Source organism: Chenopodium album, chromosome 20, assembly GCF_948465745.1.
Source record: "Chenopodium album chromosome 20, dcCheAlbu1.1, whole genome shotgun sequence".
In the NCBI taxonomy this organism is placed as follows: Eukaryota; Viridiplantae; Streptophyta; class Magnoliopsida; order Caryophyllales; family Amaranthaceae; genus Chenopodium; species Chenopodium album.
In genome coordinates, this window is record NC_137853.1 from 5735175 (window position 1) to 5758055 (window position 22881).

The window sequence follows — 22881 nt, forward strand, 5'->3', positions numbered from 1 at the left end:
AAGACCCGGTCTCACTTATCCTCCTCTAGTCCGTTGAAGATCACAACAGAGAGTATATTTCCCCAACTGAATTCCGAGAATCAAGGATTGATATTCTATCTCCAAAGCAACGGCTATAGTGAAGCATCGAAGTAATTATATATAAGGGAATTCTTACTACGAGTAACACACACTGCAACCTAGAAACTTATAATCTAAACACACTTATTGTACGCCATTAACACATTTTCATCATAGTGAAAGTTTGGTAGATCCTCATTCTACCCGCGGTTTTTACCTTCATTGGGTTTTCCGCGTCAACAATCTCTTGTGTCGTTTTATTGCTTTCGTTATTATTTGTTTTCAATCTTGTTTAGTAGATACGTAGCCTAGATTTTGATATTCAATCCCACTTAACAAAAATTAGCATAAACAATTTGGCGCCCACCGTGGGGCTACAACTAGATAAGATCCAGAAAAAACCCTATTTTTAACCTCAAAATGTCAGCCAGCGAAATGACCCCAGAGCAACTTAGGGAGGCCTATGAGAGAGCCCAGGCAGACCTTGAAGCAGCCAGGGAATCTAATGAGCGCCTCAGCAGGGAAAAGGAGGCGTCGGAGTCCGACGCAGCCAAACTCCGTCAGCAGTTAGAGTCGGCCAACAGCACTCGTCGCCGTCAGCCGAGGCAGTTGGATATGATCCCTAGAATGCCGCCGTTGGATATCCTGGAATCTCCGCATGATACCGATACCGAGTCCAGTGACGGAGAAAGAGAGCGGAGTCCACCGATCAAGAACGTCGGGCAAGGAAGCCTCCAGAAGCCAGGGAATGGGCAAGACAACCAGCCGCCGAGTCAAACAGAGATCCTGCTCCAAAGGTTGGTAGCGTTGGAAAAGCAGAACTCCAGGGTGCTGTCAATGATGAAGTAGATGCCAGGTGTCCCAATCCCAGTCCAAAGGGAAGCCCCCGACGGATTTGCCGCAACGCCATTCTGTGACGAGTTGGCCATGGCCCGGATTCCAAGGAGAGTGTCGCTCCCGACGTTTACGTCACTCTATGATGGGACGACGTGCCCGGAGCAGCATGTGGAGTACTACAAGCAGCGGATGTGGCAAGCCTCGATCCCGTTCGATTGCTGGGAAGCCTGCATGTGCAAATCATTCGGCGCGACGCTGACTGGTCCCGCCCTCAAATGGCTCGGCAAACTCGAACCAGGTAGTATAACTAGTTTTGCTATGTTAGTTAACAAGTTTTATTCCCATTTTGAAAGCAGCAGGCAGTTCGATAAGAAAACCAGTGACTTGTACCGGATCGTCCAAGGACCCAGAGAGAGTGTCAGAACCTATTGGTCCAGATTCAACAAAGAGAAGGTGTCGATCAAGAACGTCGACAACAGGACTGCCATTGAAGCCTTCCTCCGGGGATTGCATACCGATTCAGATCTGTACAAAGACATGGTCAAGTACCCCTGCTCAACTTTTGAAGAAGTCAGGACGAGAGCCGTGGCCCAGATGCGCTTCGACGAAGACATCGCCAACCGCAACTCCTACCCGAATGCCAGAGGCCCGTCCGACCGCAAAGCTCCAAGCAACCCAAGAGGATCATGGCGACACCAGCCTTACGAGGCATCAGGTAGATCACGCTCTGTTAATGCTGTGCAGGTAGAACAGGTCCTCGACGCCCCTCAGTACCCCGAAATATCGGAGTATGGATTCGACGTCAACATAGTAGCAGTAGTCAAAGAGCTGGAGCCCTTAGGCAACAAAGTGCGCTGGCCAATGAAGAGCAACAAACCAGAGTCGGAAAAGGATACGAGCAAGTGGTGCGAGTTCCACAGCGATCATGGCCACAAGACGGAGGATTGCTACGCCCTGCGTAAAGAGGTCGCCTTCCAGCTGAAGAGGGGTAACCTCAAGCATTTGCTAGGAAGAAAGAAGAGCGCCGATGCAGGTCGCCCCAAGCCAGTAAGCGTGACGAATGGTCCTCCAAAACCACCTGAAACTAAGGTAACAGTTAACGTTATTACTGGTGGTTCAGATATTTGTGGACTAACCTATTCTGCAGCCAAAAGGATCGCAAAGTCTACCATAGGTAATGCAGATGTCCCGGAAGAAATAAGAGATCCCCAGGAAAAAGAATTAGAAGCTATGGCAATCACATTCGACGACGATGACATCAACAACATCAACCGAGAGCATGAAGATTCTTTGGTAATTTCGCTGATCGTCGGGAATTGTCTGCTTCGAAGGGTGCTGATCGACGGTGGCAGCTCCGCAAATGTCCTGTTCCGGAGCACAATGGAGATCATGGGGTTAAAAGATAGCGACATCACCAGAAGATCAACCACCCTGGTCGGTTTCAGCGGCGAAAGCATGTCGACTCTCGGAGACATAACCTTACCCACCTATGCAGGAGGCCTAAACCCTCAAACAAAGTTCAATATCGTCGACTGTCCCTCAGCCTACAACGCCATAATGGGCAGACCATGGATCCATCGATTAAAAGCCATCCCCTCAACTTACCACCAGTCAATCAAATTCCCAACCCCATGGGGGATCCAAGAAATAAAAGGAGAACCCCGTGAAGCCAAACACTGCTACAAAACGACCTTAAAACCTACCATGAGAACTGCCTAGCAATTACAGCACGGCCCGACACCAGATAATCCAAATGATCTCGAAATCGACGAAATACCATTAGACCCTGAAAAGCCAAACCAAACTGTCCGTGTCGGAGCCAACCTAGCACCTGAACTAAAGCAAACCCTCTTAGCCTTTCTCCGAGAGAATAAAGATTGCTTCGCCTGGTCTCATGAGGATATGACTGGAATAGACCCAAGTATCATCTCACACAAGTTGAACGTCGATCCAAATCACAAGCCTGTCAAGCAAAAACGTCGAAAGTTCGCCCCCGAACGAAATAAAATCATCAATGACGAAGTGCAGCAGCTGATCGACACCGGAAAAATCAGAGAAGTCAAATACCCGGACTGGCTCGCAAATGTGGTAGTCGTCAGCAAAAAGAACGGCAAATGGAGGGTGTGCATCGACTTCACCGACCTGAACAAAGCGTGCCCCAAAGATCCGTTCCCGCTCCCGCATATCGACGCCCTGGTCGACGCCACGGCCGGTCACGAACTCCTGACCTTCATGGACGCCTATTCCGGATACAATCAAATCTTAATGCATCCAGACGATCAAGAGAAGACAACCTTCATGACTGACAAAGGTATATATTGTTATAAAGTTATGCCTTTTGGACTAAAAAATGCAGGTTCGACATACCAGCGGCTGGTCAATAGAATGTTCAAGGACCAACTAGGGGACACGATGGAGGTATACATCGACGACATGTTGGTGAAGTCGAAGAAGTCAGAAGACCACGTCGGACACCTTCGTCAAACCTTCGAGGTATTGCGTAAGTACGGTATGAAACTAAACCCCACTAAATGTTCTTTTGGAGTATCTGCTGGTAAATTTTTGGGCTATGTAGTAACACAAAGGGGAATTGAAGCTAGCCCCGACCAGGTCAGGGCATTAATAAATATTCAATCCCCCCGAAATGTTAAAGAAACCCAAAAACTGACAGGGCGAGTGGCAGCATTAAATCGCTTTATTTCACGTTCGTCAGACAAATGCCATCTTTTTTATAACGTTTTGAGAAAAAATAAAGGTTTCGAATGGACTGACGATCATGAAAAAGCGTTACAAGAATTAAAAAAATATTTAATGACGCCACCTCTCCTGTCGAAACCAAAAACTAACGAAACCTTGCAGCTTTACATTGCCGTCAGCGCTGTAGCTGTCAGCGCAGTTCTGACAAGGGAAGACGACGAGGCTGGGCAGCTCCCAGTTTATTACGTAAGTAAGACACTGCTCCCAGCCGAGGTAAGATACACATCCCTAGAAAAATTGGCTCTTGCTTTAATTACTGCTGTTAAAAAACTCAGGCACTATTTTGAAACCCACCACGTAGTGGTGATGACTAACTACCCACTTAAGTCTGTTTTGAGAAAACCAGATTTGACAGGCCGACTAGGTAAATGGAGCATCAGTCTGAGCACAATGGACATCGAGTACCAACCTAGAAAAGCGATAAAGTCGCAGGCCCTAGCAGATTTTGTGGCTGACTTCAGCCCCGACCTACAAGCCATCGCCGACAAGGAAGTAGAAGAAATCAACAGCCTACAAAGAGATAGCAAATGGATCCTATTCGTCGACGGTTCATCCAACCAACGAGGAGCTGGCCTGGGATTGGTGCTAAAGTCGCCACAAGGGGACATGATAGTAAGGTCTATATCTTGTGATTTTAAAGCAACTAACAATGAAGCAGAATATGAAGCTTTGATTGCAGGAATGATTGTCGCCAAGGACCTAGGAGCAACAGCCCTAGACGTATACAGTGATTCACTTCTGATCGTCAGCCAGATGACAGGTGACTTCGCAGCAAAAGATTCCAAAATGACAGCGTACCTAGAAATAGCCAAAGAAAAAGCCAAACACTTCGACCCATTCACCATCTCACAAGTCCCAAGAGACCAAAACGCCCAAGCAGACGCACTTGCAAACCTAGCCTCCGCCCTCAAAAAGACTACCTTCACAAACATCCCCCTAGTCCACCTGCAAAAACCCTCCGTCACAACCAAAGAAATCCTACCCGTCGACGACGTCGCCCAAGACGACGATTGGACCAAGCCCATCATAGACTACTTGACCAAAGATATCCTTCCCAGTGACAAAACAGAATCCCGAAAGCTTAAATACAAAGCCTCTAGATACCACATGGTCGACGGGGTTTTATTCCACAAATCCGCGTCAGGATTATCCCAAAGATGTATCCAAAAACACGAACAGCAACCTATCCTCGGCCATTTGCACGACGGAATATGCAGCAGCCATGTCGGAGGAAGGAGACTAGCCAAAATTGCAAAAAGACAAGGGTACTTCTGGCCGACGCTCCATGAAGACACAATGCAATACGTAGCCAAGTGTGACAGTTGCCAACGGTTCGCCCACACCATTCATAAGCCGTCAGAGCCACTACATCAAACGTTGACGCCATGGCCTTTCATGAGATGGGGAATGGACATCGTCGGGAAACTTCCTGCGGCACCAGGACAGAGAGTCTATATGCTAGCACTAACTGATTATTTTTCTAAATGGATCGAAGCAGTTGCTTTGAAACAGGTTACAGACAAAGAAGTTATTGCGTTTATATGGACTAACATTATCTGCAGGTTTGGAATCCCGTCAGTAATCGTCTGCGATAACGGGTCGCAATTTATTAGCGACAAAACTCGTTCTTTTTTGCAGAAATTCCGCATAGAATTGAGAACATCTACACCTAGGTACCCGCAGGCCAACGGACAAGCTGAATCTAGCAACAAAGTCGTCATGGAGGCCATAAAGAAAAGACTAAAAGCAGCTAAAGGCAAATGGGCCGACGAGCTCCCAGCAGTCTTGTGGGCCAATCGCACGACGCCAAGAGAGGTGACGGGGCAAACACCATTTTCCCTCGTCTACGGATGCGAAGCCGTCCTCCCAGTAGAAGCTGAATTCCCAACGTCAAGGTTCGGCCTCATGACGGAAGAAAGAAACCAAGAAGAAATGGAAGACAGTCTAGACGCAACCGAAGAATTAAGAGAAACAGCCCTAATCAGGATGGCAGCGCAACAACAGATCGTCGCAAGAAGCTTCAACAAAAATGTCAAAGCTAAGACGTTCCAGCTAGGTGATTGGGTACTTAGAAAAGCATTCCAAAACACAAAGAACCCGGCAGATGGTAAATTAGCCCCTCCATGGGAAAGGCCATATGAGATCACACAGGTCGTCGGCAACGGCGCTTATCGACTTACAGACCAGCAAGGTAACCCTATTCCAAGAAGTTGGAACGCAACCCATCTCAGGAAATATTACTTTTAGTAACCGTTAAAACAATTCGTCGACGAAGAGGTAACGCTTTAACAGACTTCCAAATTCATTTTGATCATTTTGAATCTTCTTTGATTAAGTGTACCGACTTAAGCATCGGAGGGCCGTTGGCCACGCCAACGGCCAACGGTACTCTAACCATGTTGGTTTTGCAGAATGACGACGAAGTTAAACAAAAGCAAAGCTGCGACAACGATTGTAATAAAGAAAACTACCATTCTAATGACAACCGTAAAACAACGAAAACCCGGGGCAAATACGACCATAGCGTCCGACGCCAAACACCCGACACCTGAACAAACGAACCAGACTTCAGTGTTCAGCGTCGACGCTGGGACGCAAGGGGCATTGGCAAACATCGCAACGAAAGGCCTAAGTCATACAACGATATCGACGAAGCACGACCAACAGTTGTAAAATGTTTCTTGAATTTCAGAATTTCGACTTGTTCAAAACATGATTAATAAGAGTTGAATTTTTTCAAAGTTTTTTATAAAATCCTGACATGTCAATACTTTAAACATCTTTTTACATGCTTATATTTTGAAAAACTACTAGTTGGAATTTCTTATTCTACAGAACACAAGATGAACAGGAAAAAACAAAGCCACAGAAAACGAAGAAATACTTAGCATACAAAAGCAAAACGCACTGAGTATCTTGCACACAAGGAAGTTCAAACACCACTTGCCCACAAGTGGAACAAAACACAACGACAAAAGTAACATAGTTTGCAAATCATAAGAAATGAAAGTTCGTACAAACGCAGAAAATAAAACCATCACAGACGATGGCCTTCAAACATCAGCTCCGTCGACGGGAAGATCGTTGACAACCTCCTTGACGATATCGTCGACTGAGGCATTGTCGTCGACGCCTTCGACCTGCAACTCCTCCGCACCTCCCAAAGGCTGACCCACGTCAGCACCAGGTTGACCCTCGACAATAGAAAGCTGAGCCTCGTCCCCAACAGCCAATGGAGGAACGACGACGGAAGGCCCTGGTCCAGAGTCAGCAGTTGACGCCACCGCCATGTCATCCTCTAGCTCCTAGAGGTCACCACCGTTATCCAGAAAACGGTCGATCACCTCTTGGGGACGCCACTCTGAAGCTTTCCCGTCCAGAAACTGTTTCATGAGCTTCGCCTTCAACTTTATCTCCAGCTCTGCATAGTCGTCCAAGGCATCCTCCAGCTCTTTCTGGACGGTCGTCAGGTCCTCATTCACCTTCGTCAGAGCCTCCTCCTTAGCAGCAATGACCCCGACCTTATCTTCTAAACCCTTAACCTGCTCCTTCAACTGTTCCCTCAACTGACTAGCCTCCTCGTTAGCCTTCTTCTGCAGGTCTGACACCTGACTCTCCAAAGTGTCCACCTTCTTGTTAGCGTCGTCCAGCTCCTTTTTCGTCCTTTGAAAGGCGTTGACAGCAGTCCTCCGCTGATCCTCAGCATTCTTGGCAGCACTATCCAACCTCTTCATCTCCCTAGCCAAGCCAATCACCCTATCCCTTAACACCAACGAATTCTGCAAACACTGTCCAGACACACCCCAAGTCACCAACTAGAAGCCTTTTTATTTAACAAACAAAAACAAGACTATAATAAACTTACGTAGAGATGAGCCGACGCTGCTTCAGAAGCTAAGTCCAGTGCAGAGGTCCCAGCCAGAAGCTCCCTAGACTTAGGAAAGAGCAATTGGTTCAAGGCAGGGAAGAGGGAGTGTTGATCGTCCTTTCGTATCTCCAGGAAGTCGGCAGGAAAGCGCGCCAAGATTTCTGGTGCTGGAGGCTCGTCGCCCGTCTTCTGATGCTTGGGAGGAGGAGACGGCGATAGAGTTATAGTTCCCTGGTCGTCGACGGTCCTCTGGGAGACTGGAGTCGACACCGTCGCCACCTTCTCCGGCGCAGGCACTGGTTGCTGATCTGGGAGAGGAAGACCCCGCTTCCTCCTCATGCGCAGGTCGGCCTCTTGTTGAGACAGGCTTCGTCCTCGACGAGCACCAGGGGCAGCAGATTCTGCCAAAACGACGGAACATCGCAAATGAATACACGAATAAAGATGCAAACAACACGAAGCAAAAGACAAAGGACAATGAAAAAACTTACGAGTCGACATCGTCTCTTCTGAGTCTTCTACTCGTTGAGAGGTATTCGTCGGCGTCCCCTGTTCCTGCGACGGCTGTGCCGATGTCGTCTTCTTCTTTTTCTCGAAGGTCCTGACTGAAGGACTGAGAGAGAGGAACTTCTTCACGTTCGCTAACTCCGACAATTCCGAAAATCCAAGGTCCAACTCTGCAAAAATAAAGCCAAGATCAACCCATTTAGCTAATTCAAACTTAACAAACGACGATTGAAAAAAGGATACTTACCCTTCAACGGCCAACCTTCCGTCAACCATGAACCTTCGACACCCAGAGATACTTTCTTTACAAACAAAAACCACTTCTTCCATCCTCTATCGTTCACATCTGTGTTCAAAACTAACCTACTTCCTTTCTTGGTCAAACTGACGAACCCATCTTCCCCCATTTTCATCCCATATCCTACAGCTAAGTCCGACAGCGTAAAAGGTTCCTCCCAGTCTTTGGTCTTTTCTGCGATCAGAGAAATAATTCTCCAACCCGAAGGCATCAATTGACCAGGACTGATACCTAAAACCTCCAAGAATGACCTCACTAAGGGCGGGAAGGGGTACGTGATTCCCGTCTGTTCAAAGGGATACCTATAGAACACCACAAAACCTTTCGGGAAATCCTTCACTGTCTGACCAGGGCCCGGAATGTGTGCAAAGGTCGTGTCGGGGAAACCCGCCATCTTGATGAAATCATTTCTCATCTCCGGCGCCATGGATGATCTTGATTGGGTCATCGGTTTGGTCTGCGGAGGAACCGTCTCTCTTTTTTCAACAATTCGAAGGGAAAACCTAGTTCTAGTTTTGGGAATTTTTCTCGACATTTTGCCCAAGAAATTAACAAACAAAGAAAGTAAGTTGAAAAAATTACCTGGCAAACGAAGACACCTGAAAGCTCTAAATCGCCGCCGCACGCTCCCACCGGAAAATTTCTGTGCAAAAGAGAAAGAGAAAGCAAAGAAAAGAAAAAGAAATGGTGTAGAATTTTGGGGAAGGAGGAAGCGTGCTGCAGTAGTTAAGGCAAGGAAGTGACGGTTAGAGTGAGAAAGTGGAGAAGGGAGTAACTGCTCATAGGAGAACGTGCTTCCACACGAAATGACGGAAACGCCCTCAAGTAAACCCACGTTTGTCCGTATTTTTTGATTTTCCTTGTTTCTTTTTTCTGTTTTTTATTGTTTGTTTATTTTTTAATTTCCAAACGTGTATGTGGCAATCCACATTTAGCAATTAGGGGCAAATTGTTATGGGTAAAAATTTATATATGTAAGTCAACGTCAGTCAAAGTATGGTCAAGCGACGACGACCCTTCGACGAGGACGGAAGACGAAGCTGATTACCCGCAATCCTATTTTTCCGCAAGAAGATAAGCTAGAAGACCCGGTCTCACTTATCCTCCTCTAGTCCGTTGAAGATCACAACAGAGAGTATATTTCCCCAACTGAATTCCGAGAATCAAGGATTGATATTCTATCTCCAAAGCAACGGCTATAGTGAAGCATCGAAGTAATTATATATAAGGGAATTCTTACTACGAGTAACACACACTGCAACCTAGAAACTTATAATCTAAACACACTTATTGTACGCCATTAACACATTTTCGTCATAGTGAAAGTTTGGTAGATCCTCATTCTACCCGCGGTTTTTACCTTCATTGGGTTTTCCGCGTCAACAATCTCTTGTGTCGTTTTATTGCTTTCGTTATTATTTGTTTCAATCTTGTTTAGTTGATACGTAGCCTAGATTTTGATATTCAATCCCACTTAACAAAAATTAGCATAAATATGTTTGAGTAGTATTTTGGGATTTGCTTTCATATGAGCAGCTAGCTTGTGTTAGGTGATGATAATGATAATGTGTGGATTAACTTAAAAGATGATAATGTATTGATTAACTTAAAATAAATGTAATACATTTGGAAGTATCCTTGTCATGAATTGGAAATGAACTTATAATGGTTGGTTTCTTTTTATCTTTTTTTTGTTGTTGTTGTAGTGTGAGTATAGCTGGTTTTGATAAATGTTTGCATTGTTTTGTTGTCTTGTCCTGGTAGGATTGTAATGTCGATTATGAGGGGAGCACACATGTGAATTGTAGTTCAGATAGTTCATCAGTTGGTGATGATAGTGATGGTAGTTTTCAATCTGATTTGAATGATGATCTGAATATTGATGTTGGTGAAGAGGATTTTGATTTGAATAAGGACCCTGCTGATTGTAGCATTCCCCAATTGAATAAAGACCTTGGTGGTGCTGAATGTATCAATCTTGGCGACGGTGTTGAGTTAAATAATGATAGTGGTCAATTATACAGTTTAGGATCAACTAGAAGCATAGGGGCAGCTGCATTACCTCATCCAGAAGTAGGAATGGAGTTTGGTACATGGGATGAAATGAATAATTACTATCGGAGATATGGAGAGCAAGAGGGATTTGGGGTTGTGTGTATAGGCGGGCGAAAGAATGATGTGTTCCAGAAATCAGCATATAGCACTTATGTGTGGAAGTGTGAGTGTTATGGAGTTACAACATACAAGAAGAGGGTTAATGGGAAGAGGGTTGTGGTTTATGACGAGCCGTCAAAGAAGAGGAAGAGTAAGAAATGTGACTGTCCAGTGATGTTGTATGGGCAAGGGAATAGTGATGGTGTGTGGCATATTAAGAAAGCAGTGAATGAACACAATCATAGTTTGAGCCCTGAGCTATCTAGGCACATTGCAATGTATGAAAGCAGAAGATCACAAAGCATTTGGAGCATAGGATTGAAACTGACCATGCTTCTGGTGCCTCTGTTAGTCAGATTTTCAACAACATGGCTGGGCAAAGACACGGTGTGGAGAATGTTGGTTTCACGAAGAAAGATATTCATAATTTGGTGAATAGGAAAAGGAGGTTGAAGTTGAAAAATGGTGATGCCGCTGCTATGCTTGAGTATTTTGATAGGATGACCGCGGATAATCAAAATTTTTTTCACATGCATCGGCTTGATGGCAAGGGGCGATTGAAAGACATCATGTGGGTTGATGCTAGGAGCCGGGAGGCGTATCAATATTTTGGAGATGTTGTTTGCTTTGACTCCACTTACCTTACTAACCAATATAAACTTCCCTTCTCAAATTTTGTGGGTGTCAACCACCATGGTCAGACAATCCTTTTAGGTTGTGCCTTGGTATCACATGAGGATGCTGAGACCTTTGAGTGGCTATTCAAGACATGGCTTTCCTGCATGAGGGGTAAGCGCCCGGCGGCTATAATGACAGATCAAGATCCTGCGATGAGGAAGGCTATAAAAGCTGTTTTCCCAATGCCCGAGACAAGGCATCGGTGGTGTATGTGGCACATCATGAAGAAGTTTGGTACAAAATTGGGTGCCATTTCTGATTATGAAACAGTGAAAGAAGCATTGCAAGGGGTGATCTACAACAGCATAACCCCAGATGAATTTGTTGAGTCTTGGTGGGAAGTGGTGCATAAGTTCGAGCTAGAAGAGTATGAGTGCTACGAGTGGCTTCAAGGTCAGTAACATTATTTTAATAATGAATAAGATTTATTTTTTCGTATTGTGTCATTATTTTACAAAATTGTTGTTGACTAGAGTAGCAAAGTAATTGGAATTAGTTTTTGTAGTTTTGTTAATTGTATTCATAACTTTTGTGGAAAGAATGAGCAGCATATGCATATACATGGATTAGTACACTTCTGCTTCTGGTTGTGCTTGTGCTTTAGTAATGGAAATGCTGTTAGTGATACGTTCATTGATGGTACCAATGGTTTTGTAACTAACATCTACTAGTTGTTAGATGGTACCATCAGTAGTGTTAGATGGTACCATCATTAGTCTTAGATGGTACTGTAAGTAAACCATCAGTAGTTGAGTTATGACTGTATTTGTTTTGTTAGTAACACCTAGATGGTACTGTAAGTATACCATCAGTAGTTGAGTTATGACTGCATGATGGTCTCCCCCTGCCCTGATGTATGTGATGATTTAGCTGGTGTTCCCCCTGCTGTTATTCTGTTTCCACTGATGCGGTGTTATTGTTGTGGTGGTTGTTTTTGTTGTGGATAGGCCTATACGATGACCGGGAAATGTGGATCCCTGCCTATGTAAAAGGTGTCTTCTGGGCTGGAATGCAGACAACTCAACGTGTTGAGAGCATCAACAGCTTTTTTGACGGTTATATTCACTTGCACACCCGGCTATGTGAGTTTGCTCCTAATTACTGTAAGGCGATGGAAAGCCGAGCTAATGATGAGCATTCAGCGGATGCAAATTCTGCGCTTTATGTTAGGCCACTTATATCTGAATTTGCCTTGGAACGTAAATTTCAGAAGGTCTATACGGATGCGAAGTTTGTGGAGGTACAAAACCAGTGTAACCGTGTGGCATATCTCACCCTTGTCTCAAAGAAGTCAGTGTCACAAACTGAGGAGGAGTATGTTTTTTCAGATCGTGTATGGATTTACTGCAAGAAAAAGAGGAAGGAGACTCCCCTGAAAGGTCGGCTGAAGGACTACACTGTTACGTATAATACAGAAAGAAAAGAGGCAAAATGTGATTGTCGACATTTCGAATGTCATGGAATTATTTGCAGGCATATAATAAAGGTTTTAGACATGAGTGGAGTGACAGAAGTTCCATCCATGTACATATTGGATAGGTGGAGAAAGGACATTAGTAGAAAACATACGCTTGTGAAAGTCGCGTATCATGATGCATCAAAAACAGAAGATGTTCGTAGATATGATAAGCTGATGTTAGCCCTGGAACCTATTGTGTTGCGAGCTTCTGCATCGGACCAAGCTGTTGAAGTGGTAATGGACATGATTCAGCTTATGAGCCTAAAAGTGGACGAACTACATGTGTTGGCAGAGGGCTCTGGCCAAGGTTCGGGTGGGGAAGAAATGGAAATGGAGCCTTTGCAACAAGTTGTTCCTCCCCAAACCCCAAGCTCAGTTAATAAATGTAGTGTTGTAGGTTCCACGGTGACACCAAATTCTGGTTCAGGTGTGAAAGACCCTGAACCTCGGGGTAAGAATAAGGGTAGACTTCGAGCAACACGGTACGTCTCCGAAGCAGAAAAGGCAATGGCTAAGACTAAGACAGGGGGTGGTAAGAAGAAACAGGCGAAGAAGGGAAAAGACAAGGACATAGACTATGGACAGGGCAATAACCTACATCCCCCTGAGTTCATGCAACAACAAGTAAGACTATCTATGTTTGTTGTATACAGCAGCATTTCTAATACTGTTATTATTATATATTTATGTATGCGTATGTATGTGCAGGTTCTTTTCCCAAATGTTGATCCGAGTCATCATATGTTCCCAAACAGTCAGGTAGTTTTCTGCCAAACTTAATACTCGTTATGGTTTTTGTGAATATTATAGTTACAACTAATCCCATGAATACTAGATCCAATTGATTATTATAATTATTATAATTACAACTAATTGCCCTGTCTTAATATTAGTTGCCTTGTAGAACTGATGCGAAAAATATAGGATGCTTACAGTATAGAAAATACTAATATTAGACCATTGGATAAATTTGGATTTATAAATTGGATTTATAAATTGTAGTTTGATGTAGATGATATTAATCATAATTAAGACTATAAATCCAATTTATAATTTGCTAGATTTATGCACTTAAATCCAATTGAAAAATATTAGTATGATGCCCTTTGCAATAATATCCTAATATCATATGCACTTTAATCCAATTTATAATTTGCTAGATTTATCCTAATATTTACAATTAGCCTGACATTAATCATAATGAGGACTATAAATACTATCCTGTCGTAAAACTAATTGCCCTGTGTTAATATTAGTTGCCCTGTCTATATATAGTTTTTGTTTAAGTGCATTATAATATAAGACTTATAATTGGATAATTATAGGATTCCAAATTTATTCAATCCTATACTAATAGCATCATAATACATCTTAATATTCCACACTTAATATCATGCTATATTATAATGCACAGTCAGGTATATTGTCTTTTGAAATAGATAATTTATAATGCACTTAGATTTGATATTATGATGATATTGTTCAAGTAAAGTTATATATGTACAGCACCCATTACAGTTATATTTATAGAGCACCCATTAAGCTAAGATTCTGATGTTTATATATAGGTTAACAATGGATTCTATGGTGCTGAACAGTTGGTGTTCAGCGGAAGTGGTGGTGGTGGTCCTTCCCAAACAATAGATACTATGGTCCCTGGCCCTTCCCAACCCTTTACCAGGAGGGTGCTTGCTGGTGGAATTCATATGAGCCAGCATAGTGAGGCAGTTGGTTACTTCACCGCCAACAATGCGTACCACGGGCAACTACAATTTCGGGATCCGAGCCATTTTAATCCTGCATATGTGCCGACGACAAGCCTAGAGCATAATACGCATCCGCATATGCAAAATCCACATTTTCGTGTTACGCATCCCAATTTCACAATGAATAATACTTGATTTACTGCATACCTAATTCAACTTGTGTTTACTAATTAATAGTTTTCATTGTAAGTTACTGGATTCACTATATGGTTGTGTGGTCAGTATTGAATTGAAATTTACTCATTTGGTTGGATACCATCTAAATGATTGATGGTATTGGAGAAAGACATATAACCATTACATGTAATGGTTGATGGTATTGTTTTACAGACCATCAACCACACTAGGGTTATGTCCAACACTAATCAGTAGGCAGAAAAGAGACATAAAACAGAAACACATACCATCGAAAGACCAACTAGTATTGGGACAAAATCGTAATGGCATTATCTACATAACTAATCCTAAAATATCAAATATCAAATTCACGTGTGTGTGTATCATGTGCTGCATGTACTAGTGGATAATGTAATCCAAAGGCATTATCTACATCACTATCCCTAGTACATTATCTACTTCACATATATATAGTATATTTTTAGGTGATACATGGGAGTTGATAATTTTGAACTTACTGAAATATCTTTTCAAAAATAAGTATGATTCAAAAATGTAAGACCAAGTGTGATAGTGTAGACATGATGCTAGAAGGAGGTTTATGCACCGGTGAGGTGACTGAAGTTTACGGTGAAAGTGGTGTAGGTAAAACACAAATATGTATGCAGTTGCTCTTGACTTGTATGTTGCTGCCGGAAGACGGTGGGCTCTATGGATCTTCTATTTACATACAAGCATGTCCGGTGTTTCCTGTGAAGCGGCTCAGTCAGATAAGTAGACATTTATTGCAAAATAATGTTATTGATGAAAATCCATTGAGTTTGGTTAAAGTTAAGAAGATTGAAAATCCTGAACAAATTTTGTTAGTGTTGAACCAAGTTGAGCAAATGGTATTGAATAGTCATGAAGGGTGCAGGCACAAGAGGGTGGTGGTGCTTGATTCAATAGCACATTTGTTTCGCGCTGAACATGACAACACATCGACAGGATTTTTACAACGTCACCGGATGTTAGTTACTGTTGCCAGGAAAATGAAACACATTGCCGCAACTTATAGCATTGCATTCATTGTGGTAAACGAAGTAACTGATGTTATAGAAGCACCAAATGCTCCGGAAAGCACATTCAGAACTTTCACTTCAGGCCGTGAAGTGAAACCAGCTCTAGGAAGTGCATGGGGGACGGTTTGATTTCGAACAGGATGTTTATTTCGAAGCAATTCAGTAGTGACAGTCAATCATGGTACCGGGAGTGGTTGGTAATAAAGAGCTGCAGCTCTCCCCAACTACAAGGGCGTCGGTGTGCGTTTACTATAACACGAAATGGTTTGTCAAATTAGGGTATCTATAAAACAAGATGGTCTCCTAGTAATGGATCTAATGATACCATCCCTGGAAAGAATGTGGGTATCTAAATAACAAGATGGTCTCTAATGATACCATCAAGTACTGTAATAGTATTAGTATTAGTTGTTCTCATTCAGTAATCATACCAACTAAACTCGTGTAAAATACTTTGGTGCAAAGAATTGCACCATCATGGTCTGTGATGGTTTTATAAACTGCACCATCGTAAGTGTCCATGGTATTGTTATATTTCAGCTACGCAACATTCCATGCAACACATTCTTCCGTACCACTGCATTAATAAACTACCAACTTCTATTACAACATATTTCATCAGAATAAATACGTAATAGGTGGTAACTTACTACTATCAAAAGAACATCACTTCAAATTAAAGCTAACCCAAAATATCCTAATTTAATTTAAAAAATGGAAAACAAAGCCACCAACAATGGTGGATCTTCTTCAACCAAAAGAACAACAAGAAGCATGACTCGTCGGTACACATATGCCGAAAAGGGGAAAGCTAAAGTGGAAGAGTTTGAAATATGCAAGGAGCTTGAAGAGCCGGGTGAAAGGGATGTGAAGGACTCCATCGGTGCAATTGTTCTGGAGAATCGGTCCAAGAATCTACTTCGGCCATTTCAACTTGCTGTGTATGGTGGTAAAGGTTCAGGTGCTATACGTGGTTTAAGGTATCATCCTGATTATCCTTACTTATCACTACTAGAACTAGGCCCGCCTAGGGAGTTCAAAAAGAATGCGTATTGCTTTTTATTTTACTTACTTGATGTATACAAAATGGCTTTTGTTGTTGACGTTGTAAAATTAAAAAAACACTTGCCAAAATGTATGCAACGTAAACCTGCATACATTTGGCTAGGAAAATTCTTAGCATTATTTAAGCCCCTGGAAGCTTGGTTGGAAGAAGTTAACGAGATTGTTGAGAAAAATGTGCCGGAATCGGGGAAATTTGGTATTGTTATCTTAGGCCGCAAGTTTTCTGGTGAATGTGGGATTGGTATTCATGTTGCCGATAAGATCAACATCACATGTGAGTGGGTGAACTTCTCCCATGACAACTTGAGGTACGATCTTGAACGTGATGAGGAAAACTTCCTTACGTTCAAAAACATGATGATGGAGGCTAATGGGTTGGATGTTATGGAGAACATTGAAATTCTACTCACTAACCCGTACCTTACCGATCTCCATCCTGAAGATTACATTAAGCAAATGGATTTGGCCAACAAGAAGCTTGTGGACCGTCTATTTTTTGATGCAGATCTAAGTTCTGAAACTGATTACACCACCAGTGACTCGTCGGGATCGGATGGTAGTGAAGAAATATAGCGCCAAGCAGCTGATGGCCTCTTTGTAGCAAACAATCTCCAAAACATAGATTTAGATGGTACTGAGTTACCAATGTATGATGGTGTGTAACAACACCATTTTGTCTGTAGATGGTATCATGGTATCATGGTATCATCCTTAACCTTTATGCGTCGTAGGTATTGTATGTTTTCTTAAGCCTATACGGTTTAGTTTATGTATGGGCGTAGATTATGGTTATGGTGCGATTATTTATGACTAGTTTAAGTAACATCTTATTAGTGTTTATGTTTTATGTGTTTTTAGTTGGGTAATCTGTAATACTAACTAAGAAGGCTTATACATAATTGCATTGGTAATCTGTTTGGTATAAGCCAGTTATGAGTAATGTCATTCAACAATGTATTCCATAATTGCGTTGGACAATTGACCATTGTGCTTTTGTAACAAGTAATTAAGTCTCTCTATGCTTTAGCTCTCCCCTTAATAGTTGATGCGGTACGTAAATTAATGAAATGAAATACCAACGACCTCCTCGATGGTGTGTGCAAAATACCATCGACAAAGTCGTTAGTGTTAACGTAATACTGAACATGATACCGTAATACATAATGGTGATACCATTCTTCATTTTATAGGTATCACTATGATATTATTAAAAACCAACAAGACCAGCAAAACCAACATACCAAACATGTACCATCCACCTTCAAATGGTTCGAAATTGTAAGAGGAAATTTTCCCGCCCTTTTTACGTTGGTGTGTTCCCAATAACAGTTTTGAAAGTTAAAATTTACGAGTAAGGGGGGCATGTCCATCTCTTGCCTTATAAAAGGAAGGTTATCCATTTACATTCCATCCAAATATTTCTCATAATTCCCAAAATTTGTCAAAGATTTTATTAATTCTCCAAACAATGTCAAGAAATAATTCGGGAAGTACTGGGTATAGGCGGCATACCCCTGAGCGCAATCAGTCACCCGTGTCGTGGGTTGAGATGATTAGTTGTCCTAATTGCGAGTACATTGCAGTTGAAATTCGGGTCTCAGATACCTCCACCAACCCTGGACGTATATACTATAAGTGTCGACACTGCTCGTTCTTCAAGTGGCTTGAAGAGGAAGGCATAATTCGACGAGATGATATGGTACCGAGGAAGGTCCTCTCGTTGGGTTGGGAAAACATGGCTGTTGCAATTTCTGAAGTTGTTGTCGGTGTCCGGATGATAAAAAAACTAGTTGGACTTTTGGTTATTGTATTATTAATTTATATACTAGGTCGTATATGATGGACAATCCTTGTTATTTTGAAATCATGTAGTATTCCATATTTGTAGTAATAAGATTATCAATTAATACAATGTCTATTTATGCGAAACAACGTGAATCGAATATATCAGGAATATACCATCATAGCACTACATTGGTAACAAACTAACTTAGAATGGTGTACCAAGTAAACTAAAGCAAAGGATAAAATGGAATATAATTATACATTGAGAATACCATCAATCATTATGCAGGTACCAAACATGTACCATCCACCTTCAAATGGTACCATCAGACTTGAACATATTACAAAACGTACCATCAGACTTCAATATAATACAAATGTCATGAACTCTTCTTCCCCGGAAAACACAACATTTTATTGAGAGACTTCTTCCAACTGGGAGATGCACCAGCAGGTCCCTGAAAAGTGTACAAAGCGCACAAATGGTTACAAGACCATCGAAGGTGGATGGTACATTCCCTATAGAAATTGCAAATTGGTGGACTATACAAATTGCAATCCCTAGAAATTGTAAACCCTAAAAATGTAACTAGGAAAACTTACGTGGAAGGAAAGATTCACAACTTGGTGGACTATCCCAGGTACATCGGGGTGTTTCAATGGATGGGCCGTAGGTTCAACATCGCCTTTGCACCAAAGCACGACGACACCACCCGGTGAGGCAATGGGACCAAACATTTGTACTTCATAAATCATAGGGAGTGTTAGTTTAATGAGTAAAATGTCTTCATACCTGTTACGGCTCTCCGTTACTACCATTATGGAAGGTTGGTAACGTTGGTGAAGTTCATAGAAGTACCGGACAAAGCACGGGCGGTTCATCCCCCTAGCATTCCAACAAATAATCTTTTTGCCTTTAGGAATAATAGGCGGTGAGCCATAGTGCGGGCAAGTGGGTGAGGCCTTAACTTTGTGGACATGGAACCGCAGCTGCTTTTTTTTGAAATAAGAAAAATACACTTGCACATGCAACACCACGGCCACAGTGGCCAATTCCATAACATGAATAGAATCGGTGAAAGAACCAACAAACACCGGACATGTTTTAGTTGGTACAGCATATATTGGTAGGTTATCAAATTGGTATTGTGGTTTAGGATCAAAAAGAGGTAATAAATTTTCCGGGATCAACCCGTGTTCCAATTTCTGTAATTCCCACTGAAGATAATCCCACCAACCCCTATGCATGCCATACGAATCGCACAACAAAGGTAAGTGACTAGGATATATTTTCTCACCTGATGGAATTAGCATGAACCTTCCTACGAAAGGATCCCAATAAACGGCAGAACAAAACAAAGAAACCCTTAGCTCCACAAGATCTATTGGAGCCCCATCATCAATATCATCATAGTTCTTGTAATACACTGTGTTGTTGATATCCAGTTCAGCCTCACAAGTCTGTAGAGGCTTCAGGTACATAACATAAGGTGGGTGATAAGGTATTCTTGTAGTAGGGGATAATTGTGTAGATTTTAACTTATTACAAATATTTGGTGAATTTGCCATTTATATATTTAATTTGGAAGTACTGAGGAGGAGAGGTTGAAAATAGGTTCCTTTGTAAATAGTTTAGTTTGAAAAGGACACAAGGTAGTTCACAACTTCAAATCATATTTATAGTTAAAAGAAATCGCATTTAATGCGACTATATTGCATTAAATGAACGCTGACTGCACAACTTAACAGCCGCACCAACAACACCTTCGATGGTGTTAACATAAACCTAGAACTTAGATTTGCACAACTACATTTGCACCAACACCTACTGCGATGGTGTTAACAAAACAAACAAGTTGCACTACCAACACCAATGTTGGTTGTAAGTAGAGTCACATTTTATAAAGCTCACATACATTCAAGAGAATTCAAGTATTCTATATATTAACACCATCAAACATCAGGAAGGTATCATTATGAAATCCCCTTCAAGTCCAGCTACGACCAACATGAAAGTGAAAGTGTTTTCAGAGCATATATGAAGTATCATCGTCATTCATATAATTTGGTAAACATAAACCAAATTGGAATGATCAAACCAAAAAATTGCTACCAAACCAAACCATAATGTTATGAAACCATACCAAATAACTAAAATTCATCAAACAATGTTCGAAAGCCAGACAAAGACACTGGAACTGTTTGAAGTCCCCAAAAAGTTGTATACTCCACCGTTTTCGACATCAACCAAAAGGACCGTTCTCACCCTAATGTGACAAGGGCATCAAGTTCATTTCTCCGCTCATTGCAAACTGATCTTAGGTCTTCTATTAACAACTGCGCCCTTCCTGCTCTGACGTCACCCCGATCCTGCAATGATTGAAAAATTTTTAACAATCATCCACTAACTCATAAAATCCAAGACATACTAACTAAGTTGGGAGACTTACCATCTGCCACCTTGTCGTAAAACGATGAGTACTGTCCTTGATGCACGCCAGCATCACCACTCCACAACACAAACTAACATCAAATGATGGCAACCACATCAACCACAGCAGTTTAAAAAATTAAACTGTCAATACCAACCCAATTTTCCACATCTCAAAATAGTAAAATGACAACACAAGATATTTTATTGAACAAAAAAATAGTAACAATAAAATATACAAGTATGAGATTCAACCATTTTCAAAAAAATATGTGAAGTGTTAACAGAAAAATATGAAGGTTATTGTAATCTGAACAGATAAAATATTCATCGATCAATGAACATGGTTGAATGAGTTAGATAATTTTTAGAATGAAAAGATTATTCAATAAACATGGTTGCAGTACTGATTACCAAGAGGGATTAAATTCAATTCGAATACTCACATGTCAGGTTGTTGAATGACACATAAGGACTCAATAGGCCACGCTGCAATGGAACCTACAGCCCATGTCTCATCGTGAACCTTGACTAGAACATCCATTGCACTCACCTACAACAATCCACCCAACAACAGCCTTTCAACTTAACACATACCCGGGGAAAAAAAACTCAAACTTTTAACGGGTTTCAAAAAGGATATAATCCTACCAGTTTGCTTAGATATTCTTTATGCTCTGCAACAGGATCACCAAACATGGAGTCAATGATCCACACCTTCTCCTCCTTAAAAGAAAATGCTGCACACCACCAATGATCCGCCTTCAGGACTGGAACAAATATCTGTGTCACATAATAAAGTACCCTATTAACTCACCACTGCTGTATGACATAAAATAATGTACAACACAGTTGGACGGTGTCAGACTCACCACTGCTACTTGGCTAGCAAGTACTCCCCGCATAGGTTGGCCGTGTTTTTTCGCAAGGATTTCAGCAGTGTCATTATTCAAATTTATCTGAAAATTAAAAGAAAGTTGCCACTTCAAAATAAAACTACAACTGGAACAAGCAAATATACCATGATCAACTTTAAATCACTTAAAAACACTTAAATTATTACTGGAACAAGCAAATATACCGACCAAATATACCAACCAAAGGCCCTGATGGTATTACCACTACCAAAAGCTAACCCCAACACTAACATAGCATACGATGGTATTACCACTAGCAAAAGCTAAACCAATACTAACATAGCATATGATGGTATTACCATTTTCTTCTCATTTTCAAACAAATAGAAAAATTTCCATTACTTGAACTAGAACTAATTCCTAAAACAGATAAACCAATACTAACATACATAGCACATGATACACCAATACTAACATAGCACATGATAGTATTCACACAATACCAACGAATAGCCAGTTACTCACGATAATTAATAACTATCAGAACTTGCATCATTAAGTAACCAGAGCTCACATACCCCAAAAGCTGGATGCAACATTATCCGTTTGATGTGCCCTGCATATCTTATTGCCCATTCCTTTGTGTACAACTTGGACACAACATTCACATACTGGGTTCCCACTTTCCTTCGACAATGTGCAACATCATGGCAAGAATCAAGACAGGCAAACTCACCGTCACATTGCAACATGATAGGACCAGCACTGCATCAGAGTTTAGTTCATAATTTTAGAGTTATAATTCCATATTATATGCTTCAATAGGAAATTACATGACCAACTATTAACAGTTCTAGCAAATACCAAAATATATAAGATATACCTGCCACTATTAGAAGACCACGATCTGCAGTAATTGATGAGGGCAGTGTCTGCAGGCCCAAGGTTACTAACCTTCCGATTACCAGATATAAACTCATCAGAAAACACCTTAGAAGACAGCTTTACAGACCTCTTCCCCACACTTCGGTCCGGCTTACTCTCCCCTTCCCCTTTCCCTCCACCTTCCTCTTTCCCTTCCTCTTTCCCTTCCCTTTCCCCTACGACACTCCCTTGATCCTCAACACTGTCATTCACTGGACAAGTTTCATGCACCTCCTTCTCAAGACTTTTCAGTTGAT

The 22881-nt window shown here is 41.8% G+C and overlaps 2 protein-coding genes across 2 annotated transcripts; both read left to right on the forward strand.

Moving 5' to 3' along the window:
- The first annotated feature begins 909 nt into the window (after positions 1-909).
- On the forward strand, positions 910-2616 carry LOC145596674 (uncharacterized). The gene has a single exon (XM_081652894.1). The coding sequence runs from the start codon at positions 910-912 to the stop codon at positions 2614-2616; it is 1707 nt and encodes a 568-aa protein (XP_081509020.1).
- A 12466-nt stretch (positions 2617-15082) lies between these two features.
- Positions 15083-15691, forward strand: LOC145596675 (DNA repair protein XRCC3 homolog). Its single transcript, XM_081652895.1, has one exon. It carries the CDS (start codon positions 15083-15085, stop codon positions 15689-15691), a length of 609 nt encoding a protein of 202 aa, XP_081509021.1.
- The last annotated feature ends 7190 nt before the right edge of the window (positions 15692-22881 follow it).